General features: G+C 40.8%; 1 protein-coding gene across 1 annotated transcript; it reads left to right on the top strand.

Moving 5' to 3' along the window:
- Positions 1–473: 473 nt before the first annotated feature.
- Positions 474–4,298, top strand: Fscb (fibrous sheath CABYR binding protein). The gene is made up of 2 exons (XM_036205626.1): positions 474–1,971; positions 2,326–4,298. The coding sequence occupies exons 1-2, from the start codon at positions 474–476 to the stop codon at positions 4,296–4,298; spliced, it is 3,471 nt and encodes a 1,156-aa protein (XP_036061519.1).
- The last annotated feature ends 16,920 nt before the right edge of the window (positions 4,299–21,218 follow it).

Below are 21,218 nucleotides of genomic sequence, written 5' to 3'. Positions count from 1 at the left end.
AGAGGAAAAGAACCAAATTGCAAGCTCAAAAGCATCATCTTTAACAATTAGTGGCATTCTTGGAGTTAAATTCTTCTTCATCTGGGGAAGAAATGTTTCTTTCAACCTGTTTTTTTTTTTAAAGCTAGACACCTCACTTTTAGTCATTGCTTATGTGAATATACCAAGCTTAAAACTGCTGAAAATATAACTTCCGGAACCTTATAAGAAGTGGCTGTGATGTCACAGACCCTTGAGGGAAACTTCTAAAAGTGAGATTATCCTTATAGAGACTAACCAAGAAAGATGATGGAGTAAGGTGGGGTCCAACAAGAGGGTAGTGAAGAATGAAATAATTTATGAATTATTTTTTTCCTGAGCTCAATAGAAAAACTCAATGAAGGAGGACAAAGGCTTAACCACCAGGTACATTTAAGATTCTTAATGATTAATAACTTGAAGACTGAGAAATTTGGATATCATTGGTCATAGAAATGGAAGAAAGTGATGAACCTGAACAGCCTATCTCCTTGGGGAGGCAGGAATTTAGAAGGAGAAGACGACCCAGCCAACCGATGGTAGACAAGTCCCAGCAGACAGATGCGACAGAAAAAAAGAAACCTGTGGCTGCAGTACAACCTCCTGCCCCCAAAGCTACCCTCAGTATTGGTAGTATTTCTGGAAGCAAAGGCAACCCCTCTGGTAAAGAATACGAGTCTCTTAGACTTTCTTCTCAACTTCAGCAAACTTGGACAAAGAGAAAGCGTGGCATGGAAATGACTGATAAATCTCTACAGACAGACGTTCCTGTGGAAGAAAAAGTCCTATTCATTGACAAAACCCTTACCCTCGAAGAACACCCAGCCAGTATTGGAGAAACAGCTCTTGAATTGCCACAGAGTGTTCCAGAAGTAGAGATTCCAACAAGCAGACCCACAACTCACTTAATAGACAGATCTCAGCAGACCAGCTGTACTGGTGACTGGAGTCTGTTCAACATTTGTCCTATAGATAAAGTGGACAAAGAGCAGCAGACATACTTTAGTGAGTTAGAAATTACTATCATGTCTATGCCAGGCAGTTCCCTGGTTAAGTCAAAGGAGGAAACAATACCTGTTGCCCAAGAGGGTTCCTTGTTGGAAGTAAATGGTTGTCTTGAAATAGAGGTACTGTCAACTGAAAAAATCTCGGATGCCATAATGCCTTTCACTGAAGGGGAGTTTTCTGGTGAGATCCAGGCTCTACCAGCTGATGAGTTTCCTTCTGTAGAAGCTCCTGTTGACATCATTCAACTGTCAGTGCAAGGGGCTCTTTCAGATAAGTCTTTTGATAAACAGAAACCTCAAGGAGATGAAGTGGCCCCTTCAGAACTTCCTACTGAAATTCTGGTTGCACTCTCACAAGAAGTGCTTGCAAAAGTCCAAAATTTAGCAACCGAGGCTTTCCTTGAAAGCTCAGGCAAAGTAGAGCCTGCTGCTGCTGCTGAAGAATCCACTGATGGAGTTCAATATCTACCATCTGAGGAGGCTTCTAAAGAAATACCTGTGGAAGTTCAGCCACCATTAGATGAGCAAGCAATAGAAGCGATACCTGCAGAAATTGTTCTTGTACTAGATGAGAAAGTTCCTGCAGAAGAGGTCTTTGAAGGAGGTCAGCCTCCATCAATCGAGGAAGTCCCTGCAGAGAAGACTCCTGCAGAAGTTCAGCTTCCATCAGCAGAGGATGCTCCAGTTGAAGTGGCGCCTTCAGAAGAGGCTCCTGTAGAAGTTTTGCCTCCACCAGCTGAGGAGGCCCTTGCAGCAGACATCCTTGCAGAAGTTCTGCATTCACCCACTGAAGAGGCTCCCAAAGAAGACCACTCTGAAGTAATTCAGACTTCACCAGCCGAGGAAGCCCCTGGGGAAGAGACTTCTGCAGAAGTGCCACCTCCACCAACTGAGGAGGCCCCTGCAGAAGAAGTTCCACCTCTACCAACTGAGGAGGCCCCTGCAGAAGAAGTTCCACCTCCACCAACTGAGGAGGCCCCTGAAGAAGTAGTTCCATCTCCACCAACTGAGGAGGCCCCTGAAGAAGTAGTTCCACCTCCACCAACTGAGGAGGCCCCTGCAGAAGAAGTTCCACCCCCACCAACTGAAGATGCCCTTGTAGAAGAAGTTCCACCTCCACCAACTGAGGAGGCCCTTGCAGAAGAAGTTCCACCTCCACCAACTGAGGAGGGCCCTGCAAAAGAAGTTCCACCCCCACCAACTGAAGATGCCCTTGCAGAAGAAGTTCTACCTCTACCAACTGAGGAGGCCCCTGCAAAAGAAGTTCCACCCCCACCAACTGAAGATGCCCTTGTAGAAAAAGTTCTACCCCCACCAGCTGAGGAGGCCCCTGCAGAAGTAGTTCCACCCCCACCAACTGAGGAGGCCCCTGCAGAAGAAGTTCCACCCCCACCAACTGAGGAGGCCCCTGCAGAAGTAGTTCCATCCCCACCAACTGAGGAGGCCCCTGCAGAAGAAGTTCCACCCCCACCAACTGAAGATGCCCTTGTAGAAGAAGTTCCACCTCCACCAACTGAGGAGGCCCTTGCAGAAGAAGTTCCACCTCCACCAACTGAGGAGGCCCCTGCAAAAGAAGTTCCACCCCCACCAACTGAAGATGCCCTTGCAGAAGAAGTTCCACCTCCACCAACTGAGGAGGCCCCTGCAAAAGAAGTTCCACCCCCACCAACTGAAGATGCCCTTGTAGAAAAAGTTCTACCCCCACCAGCTGAGGAGGCCCCTGCAGAAGAAGTTCCACCCCCACCAACTGAGGAGGCCCCTGCAGAAGTAGTTCCATCCCCATCAACTGAGGAGGCCCCTGCAGAAGTAGTTCCATCCCCACCAACTGAGGAGGCCCCTGCAGAAGAAGTTCCACCCCCACCAACTGAGGAGGCCCCTGCAGCAGTAGTTCCATCCCCACCAACTGAGGAGGCCCCTGCAGAAGTAGTTCCACCCCCACCAACTGAGGAGGCCCCTGCAGAAGAAGTTCCACCCCCACCAGCTGAGGAGGCCCTTGTAGAAGAAGTTCCACCCCCACCAACTGAAGATGCCCCTGCAGAAGAAGTTCCACCCCCACCAGCTGAGGAGGCCCCTGCAGAAGAAGTTCCACCCCCACCAGCTGAGGAGGCCCCTGCAGAAGAAGTTCCACCCCCACCAACTGAAGATGCCCCTGCAGAAGAAGTTCCACCTCCACCAACTGAGGAGGCCCTTGTAGAAGAAGTTCCACCCCCACCAGCTGAAGAGGCCCCTGAAGAAGAAGTTCCACCCCCACCAACTGAAGATGCCCCTGCAGAAGAAGTTCCACCTCCACCAACTGAGGAGGCCCTTGTAGAAGAAGTTCCACCCCCACCATCTGAGGAGGCCCCTGCAGAAGAAGTTCCACCCCCACCAACTGAAGATGCCCTTGTAGAAGAAGTTCCACTGCCAACAACTGAGGAGGCCCCTACAGAAGAAGTGCTACCTCCACCAGCTGATGAGGCTCCTGCAGAAATGGCTCCCACAGAAGTTCAACCTCCTCCTCTTGAGAGAGCTCCTCTTGAAGGTTTTCCTCTAGAAGAAGAAGTTGTGGTTCCACAAGCTGAAGAGACCCCTCTAGAATATTCACCTGTTGAAATGCAGCCTCTGCCAGCTGAGGAGGATATTGCAGAAGGGGTCCTAGTTGAATTTCAGGCTCTTCCAGCTGAGGAATCCCCTGCAAGAGAGGCTACTGCTGAAGTCCAGCCTTTATCATTTGGGGGTGCTCCGATAGAAGAAGGCCCTGCTGATGTTCAGCTTCCAGCAGCTGAAGTGGTTCCTGCAGGAGAGGCTTCTGAAGTTCAGCCTCTATCATTGGCACCTGTAGATGAGGTCCCTGCAGAGGTTCGATTACCACAAACTGAAGAGACTCCTCTAGAAGGGGATCCTGTTGAAGTTCAATCTCTACCAGCTGAGGAGGTCTTTACCATAGTGGTCCCAGTTGAAGGAGGCACTGTAGAAGAGTCTCCTGTTGTTGAACAGCCTTCCAACACTGACACGGTTCCTATTCAAGAGTTGCCCATGCAAGAGACACCAACTGAAGCTCCACTTCCACCTTCTGAGCAAGCCCCTGAAGATAAAACTCTACTGAAAGAACATCAATTGTCCCCAGTAGCAAATGTCTCAGAGAAAGAATTAGAGTCTTCTTTGACAGATAATAGAAACTCTGAAGGAGCAGATCTTGTTCCCGCAGATGTGTCTAGGAGCAAGGAGGAACCTATCTCCACTTTCAAAATAGAAGGTACCATTAAAATAGAGTTAAAAAACTCCTCCTCCTGAGCTATAGCCAGGTCCTAATTTAAGCTTGCAACCATACGCTATGAGATTCTAGAAGTGCAGTCTTTAGAAAATGAGACGCTACCTGGAAGAACTTTCATGAGCAGATTAAAGGAAAAGGATCCCAAGAGACTGAGCATGCAGGTTGGACAATGAATAAAAGCCATCGCAGTTCAAAGTCCCTTGTGTTATTTTCACTCAAATCTATAGCATGGAAAAATAACTATTTTGAAATGAAGTGAATTTATGGTTATCATTATTACTTAAAATATACTTTATATAGTAAATTTATGGACAAAAGTTGTTTATTCTGAAGCTCTTTCCCCCCTTTGTTCCTTTTCTTGATAAGCAGGAGAAATGACAGTTTCTTCCTCGAAGCTGTCCTCATCTTTTGATTCCTTGAGTTTTATATGCACATTTAAACTTGCATGATGTTCTTTTCTCTGGTTATGACTCATCCTATCTTTTGTTCTTTTTCCATTGACTCCTTCTGAGACAAGCATTGCTTTCCTGATACAGCTGCTGTGGAATCAGTGTGGATAATTTTCAGAAAGATAAAAATAAATTTTACTCAGGCATCCGCTTTTTGGCATATGCCCAAAGGACTCAACATCCTACTCTACATATACTTTGTCGGCCATATTCATTAGTACTTGACTCACAATAAATAAAAAAATGAAAACAACCTAAATGACCTTCAACTGATGAATGGATAATGAAAATATGATTCATATGCACTATGGAATACTATTCAGCTGGGAAGAAAAATGAAATTATGAAATGTGCAGTTAAATAGATAGAATGAGAAAAGGTCATAGTGAATGAGGTAACTCAAACCTAGAGAGTCAAATGTCACATCCTTTCTCTCAACTGAGGTATCTAGATAGAAATCTTCAGCTTTGAGTACATAACTTAGAGCAACTATAGAAACCATGAAAGTATAAATGGATATTGTAGGGGGAAGGAGTGTGGAAAAATACAGAGGAAAATAGAAGAGTAAAAATAATTTGTAGACCAGATTGAAAAAAAAGGGATTTTAATTAATGAGTCTAGAGAAATATATACAAAAGAAAGCATAAGGAAGGTAAAATAACAGTACATCTGAAAAAAATCATAAAGAATTCTATTATTTACTATACAAGTACAAATTTCTATAATACATGTAAATTGATGTATAAATGAAGTTTTCCTGTCTGGGCTGACAATGCTCCCTCCAAGAGCCAAAGACCCTGACACCAGGTATGAGAAACCTCCTTCTTTTCAATTGTTGGATAGGGTTGTCCAAGAGACTGCCCAAACATACAGGCTATGTTATTGCTATTGCCCTTGGCTGCCCCCTAGAGGTGGAAGATTAGTTCCTATCATGAGGATACCATACAATTCAGACACAAAACCCAGAGCCCCCTTGACTCGAAATGATCTGAAAGCATCTCTCCTAAAGACTAGCTTTCATAGCCTTGATATTTCCAAATGAGGAAAGCAACCAACAGTCCTGCCCAGCTATGTCACCTATGAACTAAAACAATGATGAGCGTAGCAGGAGAAACTGAGGCCGCAGTAGTGATATGCACCCTTTGGCAGTAACCAACAGCTCTCTAATTGCCCTTAATGTCTGTTCAATATTTCAGAGAGGGAAATCATGCCTGGTACTTGTAGCCAACCATCCAGGGCTAGTGAAGTAATAAGTCTTGGAGAAGAACATACAGCCACTACTTTATTAAGCCATCAGGGTCCTTAAAGACATTCTTAATATTTGTCTTTATATTCATAGAAAAGTATAGTCCTTACTCCTCATCAAGGAAATGTTTCTTTGCAGAAGACTGAAACCACTACGGAAAATGACAACCAATCAAAATGCAGAGTTACAGATCCTAGCCCCAAATGAAACTTCTACAATACAATGCAACACTTAAGACTCATGGGCTATTTCACAAGAGGGGATGGAACGACTGTATGAGCTAGTGGAACAGGGAGTTTTCTATGAGACTGTATCTCCTAGGAATGCTAGAATGTACACCCATGAACATGACTACCTAACCATGAAATGAAAAAGGGAGACATTAATAAATATGTTAATAATCGTGAATGAAGGAATGCTCAGGAAGCCTCAGCCCTAGACAAAGAACTACAGGCAACTGAAGAATATTGAAAGAAGTAGATATAGTCTTCCACAGAGAAGAACACACCAATTGGTTATCCAGTACTAAATGGCCATCAGGAAAACAATAAATACAAGTAATATACAGACAAGTAGGTTGTATTTATGCATTTAGAAATATATATTTATATGTATGTAAACAGTTAATGAAAGAAAGGGACCATGAATTTGAAAGAGAGCAAGGAGAGATATATGAGGTTTTGGAGGGAAGAAAGGGAAGGGGAAATGATGTAATTATGTTTTAATCTAAAAATGAATACTTTTTAAAGAATGCACTAGGTAGATTTTTTTTTTAGTAAAAATGCATGAGCGAACATTCTATCCTTATTCCTCACTGTATAGGAAATAGTTCTGAATTCTACTATTAAATATGAGGCTTGCTGTGGGTTTTCCATGGATGATCTTTTTCTGATTTAGAAAGTCAATTTCCATTTCTAGCTCCTTGGCAGTTTGCTCACTGCCAGGTTTTCTCATCTACTGAGATGATACATGTATCGTTTTTGATGTGCTAACATGGTGAGGCTAGTTTTCAACTGTTTTATTTTTATTTTATATGACTTTGGGTTTGTCTCTGTGTGAGAATAATGTCAGATGTGTTGGAACTGGAGTTGGAGGTAGCTGGATGCAGCTTGATGTGAGCCTTGAAACAAACTCAGGCCCTTTGGAAGGGCAACAAACACTCTTGACCACTGGGATCTCTCTCTGTCCTCTATGATTTTCACACATTAAACCAACACTTCATATCCTTAAACATCCTCATTTGATCATGATATATTGTTCTTTCATATGCTTATAAATTCAATGTGCTAACATAAAATTGTTCACGATATGGGGTACTACGTGCATTTTTGATTCAAGTATGCTGTGAACTGGTCAAATCAGGCGAACATTTGTAGCTCCTCAAAGATTCACCACTTATGGTTTACATAGTCAAAGTCCTTTCTCCCACACATTCTAGGGGAAGTAAATGTCTACGCACCTTGCTATACAATACACCACTAAATTTATTTTTCTTATTTGACTATAACTTTCGAAAATTTTTATTTTAGTACAAATTTTATTGTAATGCAAAGAATTAAATTTCATTACGGAAATTCCAAATGAAATTTGTTTTTGCTTCCCCTCTCTCTTTCTCTCAAATTTCCCTTTCCCCTTGTCCCACTTCTAGTCACCTCCCTTGTACTTTCATGTCACCTATGCTCTTTACACTCCCCAGAAGAACTCTTGCTCACATGCTCTTATACCTAGTTTCATAGCCTAACTCACCATCACACCCCTCTATTGAATTGAAATAAATTGATTGAATTTGCTCTTTTTATAATTTCATAATGTAGAAAGTACATTTTTATGACTATATCCATCTCCCTCTCACTCCTATAAAATCCTCTACATGTCCCTTCCCCATATTTATGGGTTTTTTATATTTATTTAGAATCATTGCATTTAACCAGGGTCATCTATATTAACATGCACTGGAACTATCCTAGTGTGTATCTCTGTGGATACACAGCAGAAGACAATCACTACTCCTAACAAGGACATTTGTGCTACCTGCTTTATGGCTCAGGGATATTGTGGGAAAGGAAGTGGAAAGAATCTAAGAGCTGGACATCAGGAGTTGGAGCGGTGAATTGCTCTCTTCTGGCTATGACACAGCCACCACACCCATGAATTTGTATCAGCTGCCTACAATGAGCCTCTGAAAGACTGGCCTATCATAGTGAATTATGGCTCAGGGAGGGACTCACAGGGCTTTATCTAACTGTTAGCTACTGACAGACAGCTCTTCATGGACATTTACACAAACATTGAAAGTTGGGACCCATACATGAGAAGATGCAATTTTTGTCTTCTGAGTTTGTCACTTAACATAATAGTTTCTAAATTCATCTGTTTTCCTTTTTCAGAAGATGTAGAGAGCTGTGTGTAGCCGCACCCTAAAGATGGCGCTGGCTTCCACCCTCTGCCTTCCCAATGGCAAACACTCTGTGGTAAACAGCTCCTTATTTGGCTATGGCTGGATTCGTGTGCTGCTGGCATATGCGTGAACCTGTGGACAGTGCCCACGTGGCTGCCTGGGGTTGGTAGCTCAGCCCTACTTAGGTGCTGGGAGAGGCTTGCCCCAGGGGAGAGACAATGCAACTAACCAAGGGTCTGATTAAACTGTATTAAGAAGAATCCCGGTGTTGCGTCATCCTTGCTGGTAGAGGCGGGCGCGACAAGTGGTGGCCCGTACAGGGAAAACGGAGAAATGAACGTACGGGGACATTCCACGTCTCTCTGTGGGATTCAGAACTTTTTACAGTCAGGCGGTATACCGGTAAGTCCTCAGGAAAAAAACAAAACAAAACTGAGGATCCGCGACAAAAGCGGGTTTTTATGCTCACCTGTAGACAAAAGGGGAGCAGGATAGCAGAGCCGCGACAAAAGTGGACGGATAATTCAATAGATCAGCGACAAAAGCGGACGGGTAATTAGAATAGCAAAGTCAACAAGGGAAACCTGTTCTTCGACTATAGTGGACGGGTAATTTGCATAACAAAACAAACAGGTGAAACAAAACCAGCAGGTGAAACAAAACAAACAAGTGAAACCGGAGGGCTGGGGCTGTTAAAGGCTCCGAGAAACCTCCGAGAAACTTCTCAAATTGAGGAAAGAAAAGGATAAACTAACATGGGCGCTTCCTCCTCGCACCCAATTTTTCTGGCTCTTAACGAGCTGCTTCTCTCTAAGAAATTGAAAATAAAAAAAAACACACCCTAGAGCGGTTTCTGCAACAGTGTGATGTAGTTGTTCCTTGGTTTGCAATTTCAGGAAGCCTCACAGTGCCTTCCTGGGAGAAATTGGGAAGAGACCTAGATTTGGATACTGGAGCAGATCGCAGTATCATAGCTAGCAAAGATTGGCCTCGAGGTTGGCCTATACAGGCTTCCTCACAAACATTGCAGGGATTGGGTTATGCCAGTGTTCCCAATATTAGTGCAAATTTGTTAAATTGGCAAGATTCAGAAGGTCACTCTGGCGTTATGCAACCCTATGTCCTTGAGCTTCCGGTGTCCCTCTGGGGGAGGGATCTTATGAAATCCATGGGCTTTCAGTTGAGTAATGAATACTCCAAAGAATCTAAAAATATTATGAAAAACATGGGGTGTCATCCTGATTTTGGCCTGGGAAAATTTTTACAAGGCAGAAAGGAGCCAATACAAACAGTACCTAGGAAACCCAAACAAGGGTTGGGTTTTTCCTAGGGGCCGCTGAGGAGGGCATTCCCATATCCTGGGTAATGGAGGAGCCAGTGTGGGTTCCTCAGTGGCCACTCTCCTCTGAGAAATTACATGCTGCATATCAATTAGTGAAAGAGCAATTGGAGGAAGGGCACATTAAACCCTCCCTTTCTCCCTGGAATACACCCATATTTGTCATCAAGAAGAAATCAGGAAAATGGAGATTGTTACACGATCTTAGAGCTATAAATGAGCAAATGAGAATTATGGGACCTGTACAGCACGGTCTTCCATTGCTGTCAGCCTTGCCTGAAAATTGGCCTATTATTGTGGTAGATATTAAGGACTGCTTCTTTTCCATTCCACTGAATAGCAAAGACAGTGAGAGATTCGCTTTCACTTTACCGTCCACTAATCATGAGGAACCTGATAAAAGATATCAGTGGGTTGTATTGCCACAAGGCATGGCCAACAGTCCTACCATGTGTCAATTGTTTGTAGCAACTGCTTTAGAACCCTTGAGAGCACGTTTTCCTGGATGATGTACTGTTAGCAGCTAAGGAGGAGAGCATTCTTCAAGAAGCATATAGCTCACTTGTAGAACTGCTAAAGCAAAAGGGACTCTGTATTGCCCCTGAGAAGGTGCAACAGAGCAAAGTTGTAAATTATCTTGGCTCTAAAATAACTAATCATCATATCATGCCACAAAAGGTAGAGTTAAGGAAGGATCATCTTTGCACATTGAATGATTTTCAGAAATTATTAGGAGATATAAATTGGATAAGAGGAAGTTTAGGAATGGCCAATTATAAATTAAAACCATTATATGATATTCTAATTGGAGATGCAGCCTTGGATTCACCGAGACAACTAACCAATGCAGCCCGTGAAGCCTTAACAAAATTAGAAGATAGGCTACAAAGAGCTTTTCTTCAAAGAGTACAAAATAATGATATTACCCTGTGCATTTTGCCTACCCAGTTACAACCTACGGAAATTTTATGACAAAAAGGACCCTTGTTATGGATTTATACTAAAATCTCACCTACAAAATCAATTGAGTATTATCCTACTGCTGTAGCATTACTTGCGCAACAGGGTATTCAGCAATGTTTACAATATTTTGGAACATCACCACAAACGCTAGTTGTTCCTTATGATTCTACTCAAGTCAAGGTATTATGTGCTGCCATAGATGATTGGGCAATACTGCGTTGTACCTATCCAGGACACATAGATTGCCATTATCCTAAACATCCACTATTAACTTTCTTTAAAAAACATCCTGTAGTTTTCCCTAAGGTAACTGCTTCCCAGCCCAATCCAGGAGCAAATGTTATATTTACAGATGGGTCTAAGACAGGCTATGGTGCTTATATGGTGGATTCTAATGAACCTGTAAAGCATCAATTCTTGCCAGGTGCACCTCAACAGGTGGAGCTTTCAATAGTTCTTGAAGTTTTCAAGGCTTGTCCATTTGCATTTAATTTAGTGTCAGATTCTAGTTATGTTGTTAATGCTTTAAAAAGCCTTGAATGTGCAGGGCCCATCAAATCTTCTAGCCCGGTTAGCTCATTGTTTGGCCAATTACAGAAACTGATCTGGCAATGTAAGAATCCCTTTTTTGTGCAACACATCCGCGCACATACCAGTCTGCCAGGTCCATTGGTTAAAGGCAATGATATAGTGGACCAGTGTACTAGACAGGAATGGATGTTTGTGGCTTCTGCCATACAAAGAGCACATGCTTTCCACAAAGAATTTCATGTTAATACAAGGACATTACAACAAAAGTTTTCTATCTCACATGCGGATGCACGAAAGGTGGTACTAGATTGTCCCCAATGTGTCATTTTTCATCATCCTTCTAGATTAGGAGTTAACCCTCATGGTTTGCTCCCCCTAAAAATATGGCAAATGGATGTTACACACATCTCTGAATTTGGACGTGTCAAATATGTACATGTATCTGTTGATACCTGTTCTGGAATCATTCATGCCACCCCAATGGCAGGAGAGAAAGCCTCTCATGTTATTGCTCATTGCTTAGAAGCTTGGGCAGCATGGGGTAAGCCTCAACAGTTAAAAACAGACAATGGTCCTGCATATACCGGACAGAAGTTTGCTTCCTTCTGTCAACAGATGAATGTGCAACTTGTACATGGCCTACCATATAATCCACAAGGTCAATGCATTGTGGAGCGTGCTCATCGCTCCTTGAAGGAGTTACTTCAAAAACAAAAAGGGGGAATAGGCTATGGCCGTACCCCTAAGGACAGACTCTCTCTTGCATTATTTACTCTGAATTTTTTGAATTTGGATGCTTCCAATTGTTCTGCTACAGATTTATCTAAAAGGTTGTCTAGTTATCTTTTAGGCAATTGGACCGGAGAGTTCAATAACCTGATGGACCAGCTGAGAGTGGCTATTGTCACGGTGAATTCGACCCGAGTGGATACCGGACTGGTGGAGGGATTATCTTCCTGGATTGCTACAGCCATGGATCACATGAAGGAGTGGGCGGGAATAGGAGCCCTAGTAGGCTTACTGGTGCTCACCTCCCTAGGATGCTTGTGGTGCATTTGTCGCATTAGGATCTCACAGCGTCGCCATGCGGCCATGATTGTCCAGGCCTTTATGGCCATTGATGCAGGACAGTCCCCCCAAGCCTGGTTGGCTACTTTAAAAGATATTTAGGCACAGGATGCGAGGCCTGTGCACTGCACTTGAGGTTATGATACGCTGACCTCAAGAAGAGCAAGTCTGATTGCATGTGGGTTGGTACCCTAACTCCCACCTCTGTGAAAAGGGTATTGGACGGGTCTAGTGTTCTCTGGGTGGACGACGCCTGGACAAACATTAGTACATGTTCCATTTTAGCAGAGATCAGACCTCTACTCTTGCCTGTTGCTCTGTAAAACAAAAAGGGGGAACTGTAGAGAGCTGCGTGTAGCCGCACCCTAAAGATGGCGCTGGCTTCCACCCTCTGCCTTCCCGATGGCAAACACTCTGTGGTAAGCAGCTCCTTATTTGGCTATGGCTGGATTCGTGTGCTGCTGGCATATGCGTGAACCTGTGGACAGTGCCCACGTGGCTGCCTGGGGTTGGTAGCCCAGCCCTACTTAGGTGCTGGGAGAGGCTTGCCCCAGGGGAGAGACAATGCAACTAACCAAGGGTCTGATTAAACTGTATTAAGAAGAATCCCGGTGTTGCGTCATCCTTGCTGGTCGAGGCGGGCGCGACAAGAAGATTCCATAAATTTATTTTCTTTACAGTTGAGTAAAATTCCTTTATGGGCATACACCACACTTTAATTTGTAGATGTAATCGGCTTATTAAATAAGAAACACAGAACCGATTGCAGAGTTAAAAACTACGAGGTCAGAGCAAGAGCGGAAAAACTTACCCTTCACTGCTTCTGCTGTTCTTCCTCTCCGCAAGAGACCTACTTCTGTGCGTCCTGTCTATTTAAAGACTTTCTGTTCTGTTTTCTCATTGGTTGTAAACCCAGCCACATGACCTCCTTGTCACTGCCTGTTTGTACAGACCTCCAGGTCTTCTATGGTTGATATTGAGATTAAAGGCGTGTCTGCCATGCTGGCTGTGTCCTTGAACACACAGAAATCTGCCTAGCTCTGCCTCCCAAGTGCTGGGATTAAAGGCGTGCCCCACTACTGCTCAGCTTCTGCTCTGGCTTGCTCTGACCTCAAGGCAACTTTATTGACATACAAATAAAATCACATTTCAATACAAATAAAATATCACTATATTAATTATCCATTCTTTTGTTGAGACATCTAGGCTGGTTCCATTTTCTTGCTATTATTAATAATGCAGCAAAACAAAACAAAACAAAACAAAACAAAACAAAAAAACCAGTGATGTGTAGATTATCTAGCTATGGCAGGCTGTAGAGTCCTTTGAATATCTGTGAGGTATAGCTGGGTAATATTGTACTTGCATTATATTATTATTATTATTATTATTATTATTATTATTATTATTATTATTTGAGACAGGATCTCTCTATATAGCTTTGGCTTTCCTGGGATATACTATGTTGACCAAGCTGGCCTCAAACCTACAGAGATCCCCTAGCCTCTGTCCCCTGAGTAAAACAAACCAGGGTGGCAGGGGAGAGGGATTCAATGTTTTGAGGAACCTCCACAAGATTTCCAAAACGGCTGTCCTAGTTTGCATTCCTACCAGCAATGAGTAGCTTGTTCCAGTCTCTCCATATCCCTGCCTGCGTTTTGTATCATTTGTTTTCTTGGTCAAAGCCAAGGTGACATGGGATGTCAAAGTATTTTAACTTACTTGATAGCTCACAGTTATCTAACTCTAACTTAACACCTATTGATCAATTAATTATTAATAATTTTGACAACTTAGTTTTATGAGGAAGAAAACCAATAGTAATTTTTTTCTCATGTTTTTGTCTGGTTTGGTATTTGTGTAATGGAGCCTCATATGATGAATTTTATTTTCCTAAAGGATATTGTTTCATAATGACAATAGTTTTCCCATTGTGTTTTATAGACTTCACCAGTGATGCTACCTAGGCATAGACTTTTGTTTCAGGGAAAGTTTTAAAAGAAGTATTCTATTTCCTAAATATAGGTAAGGCTTTTTGTATTCCTGTCATATAATTTAATCCCTTCTATGACCACATGGTCTATAATGGTTTCTATTGTTGTTTGTTTTTGTTCTTTTCTGGGGGGGGGGCACTACCCAGCTCCCAAATAAATCACACACAGGTTTATACTTACGAATATCTGGCCTTATCTTGGCTTCTTTCTTGCCAGCTTTCCTTAACTTATTCCATCTACCTTTTGTCTATGGGCTTTTCCTGTTCTCTTACTTTTATAAGTCTTATTCTTACACCATGGCTTTCTGGTTGTGTAGCTGGGTGGCTCCGCCCGATGTCCTCCTCCTCCTCTGTCTGCTAGATCTTAGATCCCTCTTCCCAGATTTCTCCTATTTATACTCTCTGCCTGGCAGCCCCGCCTATTCTTTCTCCTGCCTTGCTATTGGCTAGTTCTTTATTAGACCATCAAGTGTTTTACACAGGCACAGTAACACAGCTTCACAGAGTTAAACAAATGCAACATAAACAAAAGTAACAGACCTTAAAATAATATTCTACTACCAGTTTCTCTCTACTCTAGTATAATTATTAATACATTATATATATATATATATATATATATATATATATATATACATATTTATACATATATAGTACTTTACTCTTTTCCTGACTTCTCAGACCATATATCTTGTGATTAGTTTTATTGATCTTGCTAGCGAACTAGTTTCAGGTTTTGTTGAGACCCCCAACCCCCATGGTTCACTGATTTTTTTTTTTTTGTCTTTATCATTTATTTCCTCCTGTTAAATTTTATATATGTACCATTTTTCTTGTTTTATTGTATGGAATGCTAGGATACTGATTTAGTCATTTACTTTTTTGATTGACTTTTACATTTCTAATCCACCTGTTTCATCTTCTCTAGTGCTGGGATTACAGCCATGCAGCATCATGTGTTTATATACTTGGATAATTTGAAGTCGGCTACAGAAATATCTCAAAGTTGTCTTTTGAAGAACCTGTTTACTTCTAGTAACTGCTTTCTCACTGGCAGTATCACTTGTATCCTATAAGTCCTGGATATTGCTTTTTTTTTTTTTTTGTTTACTATGGACATTTTCTAATTTCCTAATTTTTTTTCCTAATTTCTTATTTCCAGAGGTGTTTTTTATTAATTTTTTTTAGAATTTCATATAAATGTGCTATATTTACATAATTTCCAAACTTCCCTCTCCCCACTCCATGACACATAGTTTAGACAATCTCAGTCTATCATTTTGCTATTAAGTTAGGAGACAGAGTCTTATTTAAATCTTTTATTTTGGAACTCAGAATCCCTTTCTTCAGCTTTTAGCCCTGAACTATTTTTGTGGGTCACAGTTTCTTTCTTTATTTCTTTTTTTTTTTTTTTTTTTTTTTTGAGCTGAGGATCGAACCCAGGGCCTTGCAACTGCTAGGCGAGCACTTTACCACTGAGCTAAGTCCTCAACCCCAACACTTTCAATAAAATTTAACTTTCAAAGTCTTTGTGGTGCTATTTTGTTTTGATTCATTTACCCTGGGCCAGCAACTGCTTCCTAATAAGAGTACTCCACCCCCTACCCCTGGCATGGAGACTCTAGATCAGGACTTCTTAACCTTTTCTATTCCTAATCCCCTCAAAATCTAAGAAGTATTTTATGTGACCTGGGTATGAAGACATATAAAATAGGTATACCAATCAATCATTTGATAGCAAACCATGAATAAATTCTTTAAAAAATTCTGTGGTATACATATAATTTTACTGTTTCTAGAAGATAAAAACAACTTTACAAGCTAATGAGGTGTGCTTATTTATTTTACATAAAGAATTAAATTTTACCTCAATCTGTGACACTGAAGGACATAGAGCATGTTCAATGTTTTTCAGAGTTGATCAATATTTTGATTTCATTGTCAATGCTGAAAACACCACTTTCAATAAACACATAGTACAGAATGGCAGCAGCAATATAGGGCATTATTTCCTATTTCAAAGTAAAAATCCAGTCAATTTTAATAGATTAATTAATTAACTAATTAATTAATATTAATTAAATGAGGCAGGGTCTCACTATAGAATCTTGACTGTCCTAGAACTTGCAGTGTTGACCAGGCTGGCCTTGAATTCACAGAGATCCACCTGCCTCTGTCTCCCAAGTACTGAGATCAAGGGCATGTGCCATCATACCCAGTTCAGCTAAGTTTTTAAAAATGAAACTCAGTGTAGCAACTCAAACATTTTTTTAAGGTCAAATATTCTAACAGTAGAAGCCAGCCATATCCTAATTTGATATCAAAATTCTGAAGAGTAATGGAAGGAAAATACAAAATGTCTTTGTTTTTCATAATTAAATATTTTCCCGTAAAAGCAGAAAACTTTTTTTTACAGAGAGTAAAGCACTTCAGTCCATGACATTTAATAATCTTGAACCTTTTCAGTGGTCAAGAGGTCATGTGATATGGTGCCTTGCACAGTGCAACATCTTCTATGCATTCAGAACCAACACTATGATGAAGTCTCATGACACAACATGTACAAGCTTTGTCAGAAACAACTTACATTCATTACACCATTGATTCTGAATTTGCTTTTGGTTAGTTTGTATTCAGAACCTCTTACTGTTGTTGGGTACTTGCATTTTTGCGGTTACCCAGTATTTTGTCAGGAAAAACCGAGTCTCATATCCTTAGGAACAAGGGACTTCTGGGTGAAGTATTACTGCAGGGCTCCTCCGCTCAGTGCCACCAGTGTCTGTAAATGGGAATAAAGTGGCAGCAGGGGTAGAGAGTTCTTCCTTTGGCTCTTGTTCACAATTATTCAAGTCCATCTACAGAGAAAATGCCCACAAAGCTTCGCTGCTCTTCATGATAGGACACCTTTGATGTTCAGGGGAAGAAAGAAACCAACCTGGACTACCCTTCCTGGATAGGCTGAGAAGTGGCCAACAGTTGCCAGGATCAGCTTTTATGGATCGGGGAGGATGGTCCACGCTATTTGGCTGTTTCTCTGGTTCTTGTGTCTCTGAGCACTTCAGCTTCCACTCTCTGCCTTTCTGCATGCTCCTTTAGTTGTCTCTTGCTGTAGAGAAGCTTTTATGGTTGGACTTAGTAGAGTTGGACAGGAGAGCTGAGTGTCCATTGTGCTGGGAGTTAAAGTTTATGTCTTCTTATCTGGTGTGCTCCTCCTTCTCATCAACTGTTTCTAACTCACATGGTCCTGTTTATCCTGTAAGACTCAGCCAGTTTAGCCAGCATTTCCACAGCCACTCACTGATGTCAGTGTCTGTCTTCACAGAGCTGTACCTGGATGACCATTACCAATATACTTCTTTCTGCTCCTATCAAAGCTGACTCCTCAGCAGAGACTTCATCCTATCCTTTTTTGCCTTTTTAAAGACAGAAGTTTTTTAGCTCTCCACATTTATTTATCATCATTTTCCATTAAAATTTTCAAGGTCCCTCACTAGCTTTCCTACACACTTGTTTTTATTCTTCTAACACAAATAAATAAATAATCTTTCCATAGCTCTACATTCTAGCTATGACTCCACTTACTAGTTTGCGTTGTGAGCAAAACCGGACACAATCAGTTTCCAGTAAAAAGGCATGTAAAAGGTCCCCCATAATAACTCTCAGATTCAATAATCAGTGCCCATGCTCCTCTTATTTATCCTGATTACTTCACCTATTACAATAGATTATTTGCATTTGATATGCTCTCCTCTTTAATTTATGTTCCCTTTGCTTCTAGAATGTTTCCCCCTAGAACACTTGTGGGTGATACTTCAGTAGCTTTGGTGTTTCTCATCATCTCTGAGTTCCTGAATCCTAGAGAATACAGGGGAACAGTTCTAGTGTCTCTACTTTTCTGTATCTACATTCACTTTTTTGGTGAACTTGTCTAATAGTGTGATTCAGTTACATCTGTATGATCATGGCTTATATCTCCAGGTATTATTCCCAGATCATCTGAAGAGTTCTTTGGATACCAACTTCTCATAATTGAATTGGCATAACTAAGCACATTTCTGGGACTGTGAAATGCTAGTGTTTCTATCCTCAACAGCATATGAATGAAAACTTAAAAATAATTACATACTCTTCAATTCAAGAAGTTCTTCTTAAAATGCTTCCCCTTTTGACAGATTTTTATCTTGGCTTTTACATGGGTCATACTGATTATGCCCAGATGGGAAAAAATTGGAAGAACTTGTCATATGGTTGTGAGAATTAAATTTTTATATATTGCTTTAGCTAGTAAATAGTGGATAATCAAATACTAATGCAGGTGCTTGGATAATGCTATGTAGGTGTGATTAATGTCTACAATAATTTTTATAGTTTTATTTGTTTACTTCTGTAATGCTAGGGATTGAATTTAGTGACTTGATGTATGCTAGGTCAGTGCACTGACATATCTCTAGCTTGAGAGATTTTTAAAACTGATACAGCCGTTATCACATTAAAGAAAATATTTTCATTTATTTCTTTCCATTTTCCTTCTGTGTGTGATATTTAAGTTGTATTGCCTTTCTCAGTGTGAGTGAGCCTCATTTAGTCAGATGAAGATCTTAAAAGTCCAAATTGAGGTTGTCTAGTGAAGGGATTTCTGTCTCAAGATTGTAGCATCAGCCAACTCATGATAAGTTCCCAGCTTGCAGGTTTCCACTATAAATATAGTGTTTCTGTACATTTTCACTATCATGCATAGATAATGTATATTTATTATAAACATGCCCAGACTTAAGGGAAAGAACATAACTGAGTGTGATGCATTTCTAGCCACTTAAGACTTATTAGAGAATTCTGAAAACTAGATTCTAACATGATTTCTTGATGGAAAATGATTATTTTGGCTTTCCTGCAGAGGTCCAAAGTTGTACCAACCTGAATTATATATTTGGGATTTCACGATTCTGTTATCTACCTCCAAATACCTCTGAAAATTGTTGCCAGAGGAACTGAAGATCAGGAAAACTATTGCTGTGTGTAAAGAGCTGATAGACACGAGCAAAACTAAAACAATAGTGACGGCAAAGACAAAATGAACAGATGAGAAGCAGCCGTGCAGCACTCTCAATGTCAGAGTCCATAGCACTACTTTTTACTCTTTCATTCTCTCCATCTCGAGGTTTTTGAACCAGCATGCCAGGATAACAGATTTCATAGACCTTGGGTTCAGAATTTGGAGCTATTTCTTACGACGACTAGAAAATGTGTGATACAACTTTTTTGGGGTGTTGAGTTACTTGACTCACATGATAAATGACTCAGGGCAAGCAATCTTATTGTTCTGAAAGGCAAATAGATTTGAGAGTTATCTTGAAGATAGAAATAATACTGCTTTCTGTTGAGCGGATGTCATGCTCAATGGATAAAATAATATTTTACATGACTATTATTTTGCACATCCAGGTATGTGTGTTTGACTCACTACAGTTTTGGAAAAGATACAAAGACATACTAGAAAACAGAAATAGATATAATTTTTGGTTTCAGATTTTGAAGTTTCCAGCACTTATGAAACATGCAGATGGGGATAGTTAATGAGCAGCTAAAAATACCTTACATAGCTCAGGGAATACCCAAATGACACATGTTAGTAGTTAACAGTCACATTTAGCACTAAATACTTTGAATTTCAAGTTGTAAACATAAGGACAAAGGAGATGTTAATACTTTCAGGATAACAACTAACTAAAGAATGTTGTTAATAAGAGAAAATAAATTATTTAAATAGTGAAGAAAAGGTTTAGTTCAGCAGTAGAACAGTGTAAAGCTTCAGATTCAATCCCTAGCACTTAGCAAAAGGCTGTGGTGGGTGTGGAAGGGAGGGAGTAATGGGACAGGGAAGATGCTGGTATGTACATTAAAGGTGTATCAGAGATCATAGCAAAAGAAGACATACAAACAAGTGGAAAATGAAACCGATCGGAAGGTGTAGTGGAAAGAATAGCTAAGAGAATCCAGTGTAGGGTGCTTATTAGTATAAACTAGGGATTATTCCTCTCTAATAAGAATAAATGAGGACATGCATGTGTGCTGGTTAGTTTTTATTGCCAGCCTGATATATCCTAGAGTCACCTAGGGAGAGGAAACTTCAACTGAGCAATTGTCTCAATCATATTAGAGTGTGGGGATATTTGTGGGGCACTTTTTTTAAAAAAATTGTTATCAATGTAGAAAGTCGAGCCCACTGTGAGCAGTAATATCCCTAGAGCAGGTGTACTTGAGATGTATCAAAAAGCATGAGCCTCTGAGTGGGCGAGTAATCATCATTCCTTCATGGTTTCTTGCTGAGGTTCCTGTCTTGAGTTCCTGCTCTGATTTCCCTCATGGAAGGTCTATGATCTTGAAATTTAAGCTGAAATAAATCTCCCCTAAAAGTTTCTTTTGGTCAGAATATTTTGTCACAGCAACAGAAAGCAAATTAGGACAGTACGATGCCAGTGAGAAAAATTTTAAGTGTGCTCCATTTTTCTACCCTAAGTACCAGGGTGATGCTTCTGAGGGAAAGAAATGAGGACAATTGATGCCATCTAATCTCTCTGTAAGTGGGATAACTGACCCTTTAGGTAAATAGACAAGTGGTATTTGCTAGAAGGGGGGGTCCTCATCTATGCAATATTCAATATAGTTTGTTTCTGGCTTAACATTATGCTAAAATCACCTAGAACCTACAACATTGTAAAATGTGAAAACGTCATGTAATTCCTACAGCTGTCTGTGTGTAGAAAGCAATGCTCTTAAAACTTACCATCCTAAATGTATAAAGTGGCTTGCAAACCTCATTTAGAGATCTCATCTATTCTTCAGGCAGATGGGACCTATTCAACATGAAAAGGTAGGATGTGAGAAGTCATGCAGAATGCTCCAGGCTTTCCTCTATGCTTTTTTGATTACTTATGTTTTATTATGTGAGATTT

This window comes from Onychomys torridus, chromosome 14, assembly GCF_903995425.1.
Source record: "Onychomys torridus chromosome 14, mOncTor1.1, whole genome shotgun sequence".
NCBI classification, from domain to species: Eukaryota; Metazoa; Chordata; class Mammalia; order Rodentia; family Cricetidae; genus Onychomys; species Onychomys torridus.
This window is presented reverse-complemented; position numbering and strand designations above follow the sequence as displayed.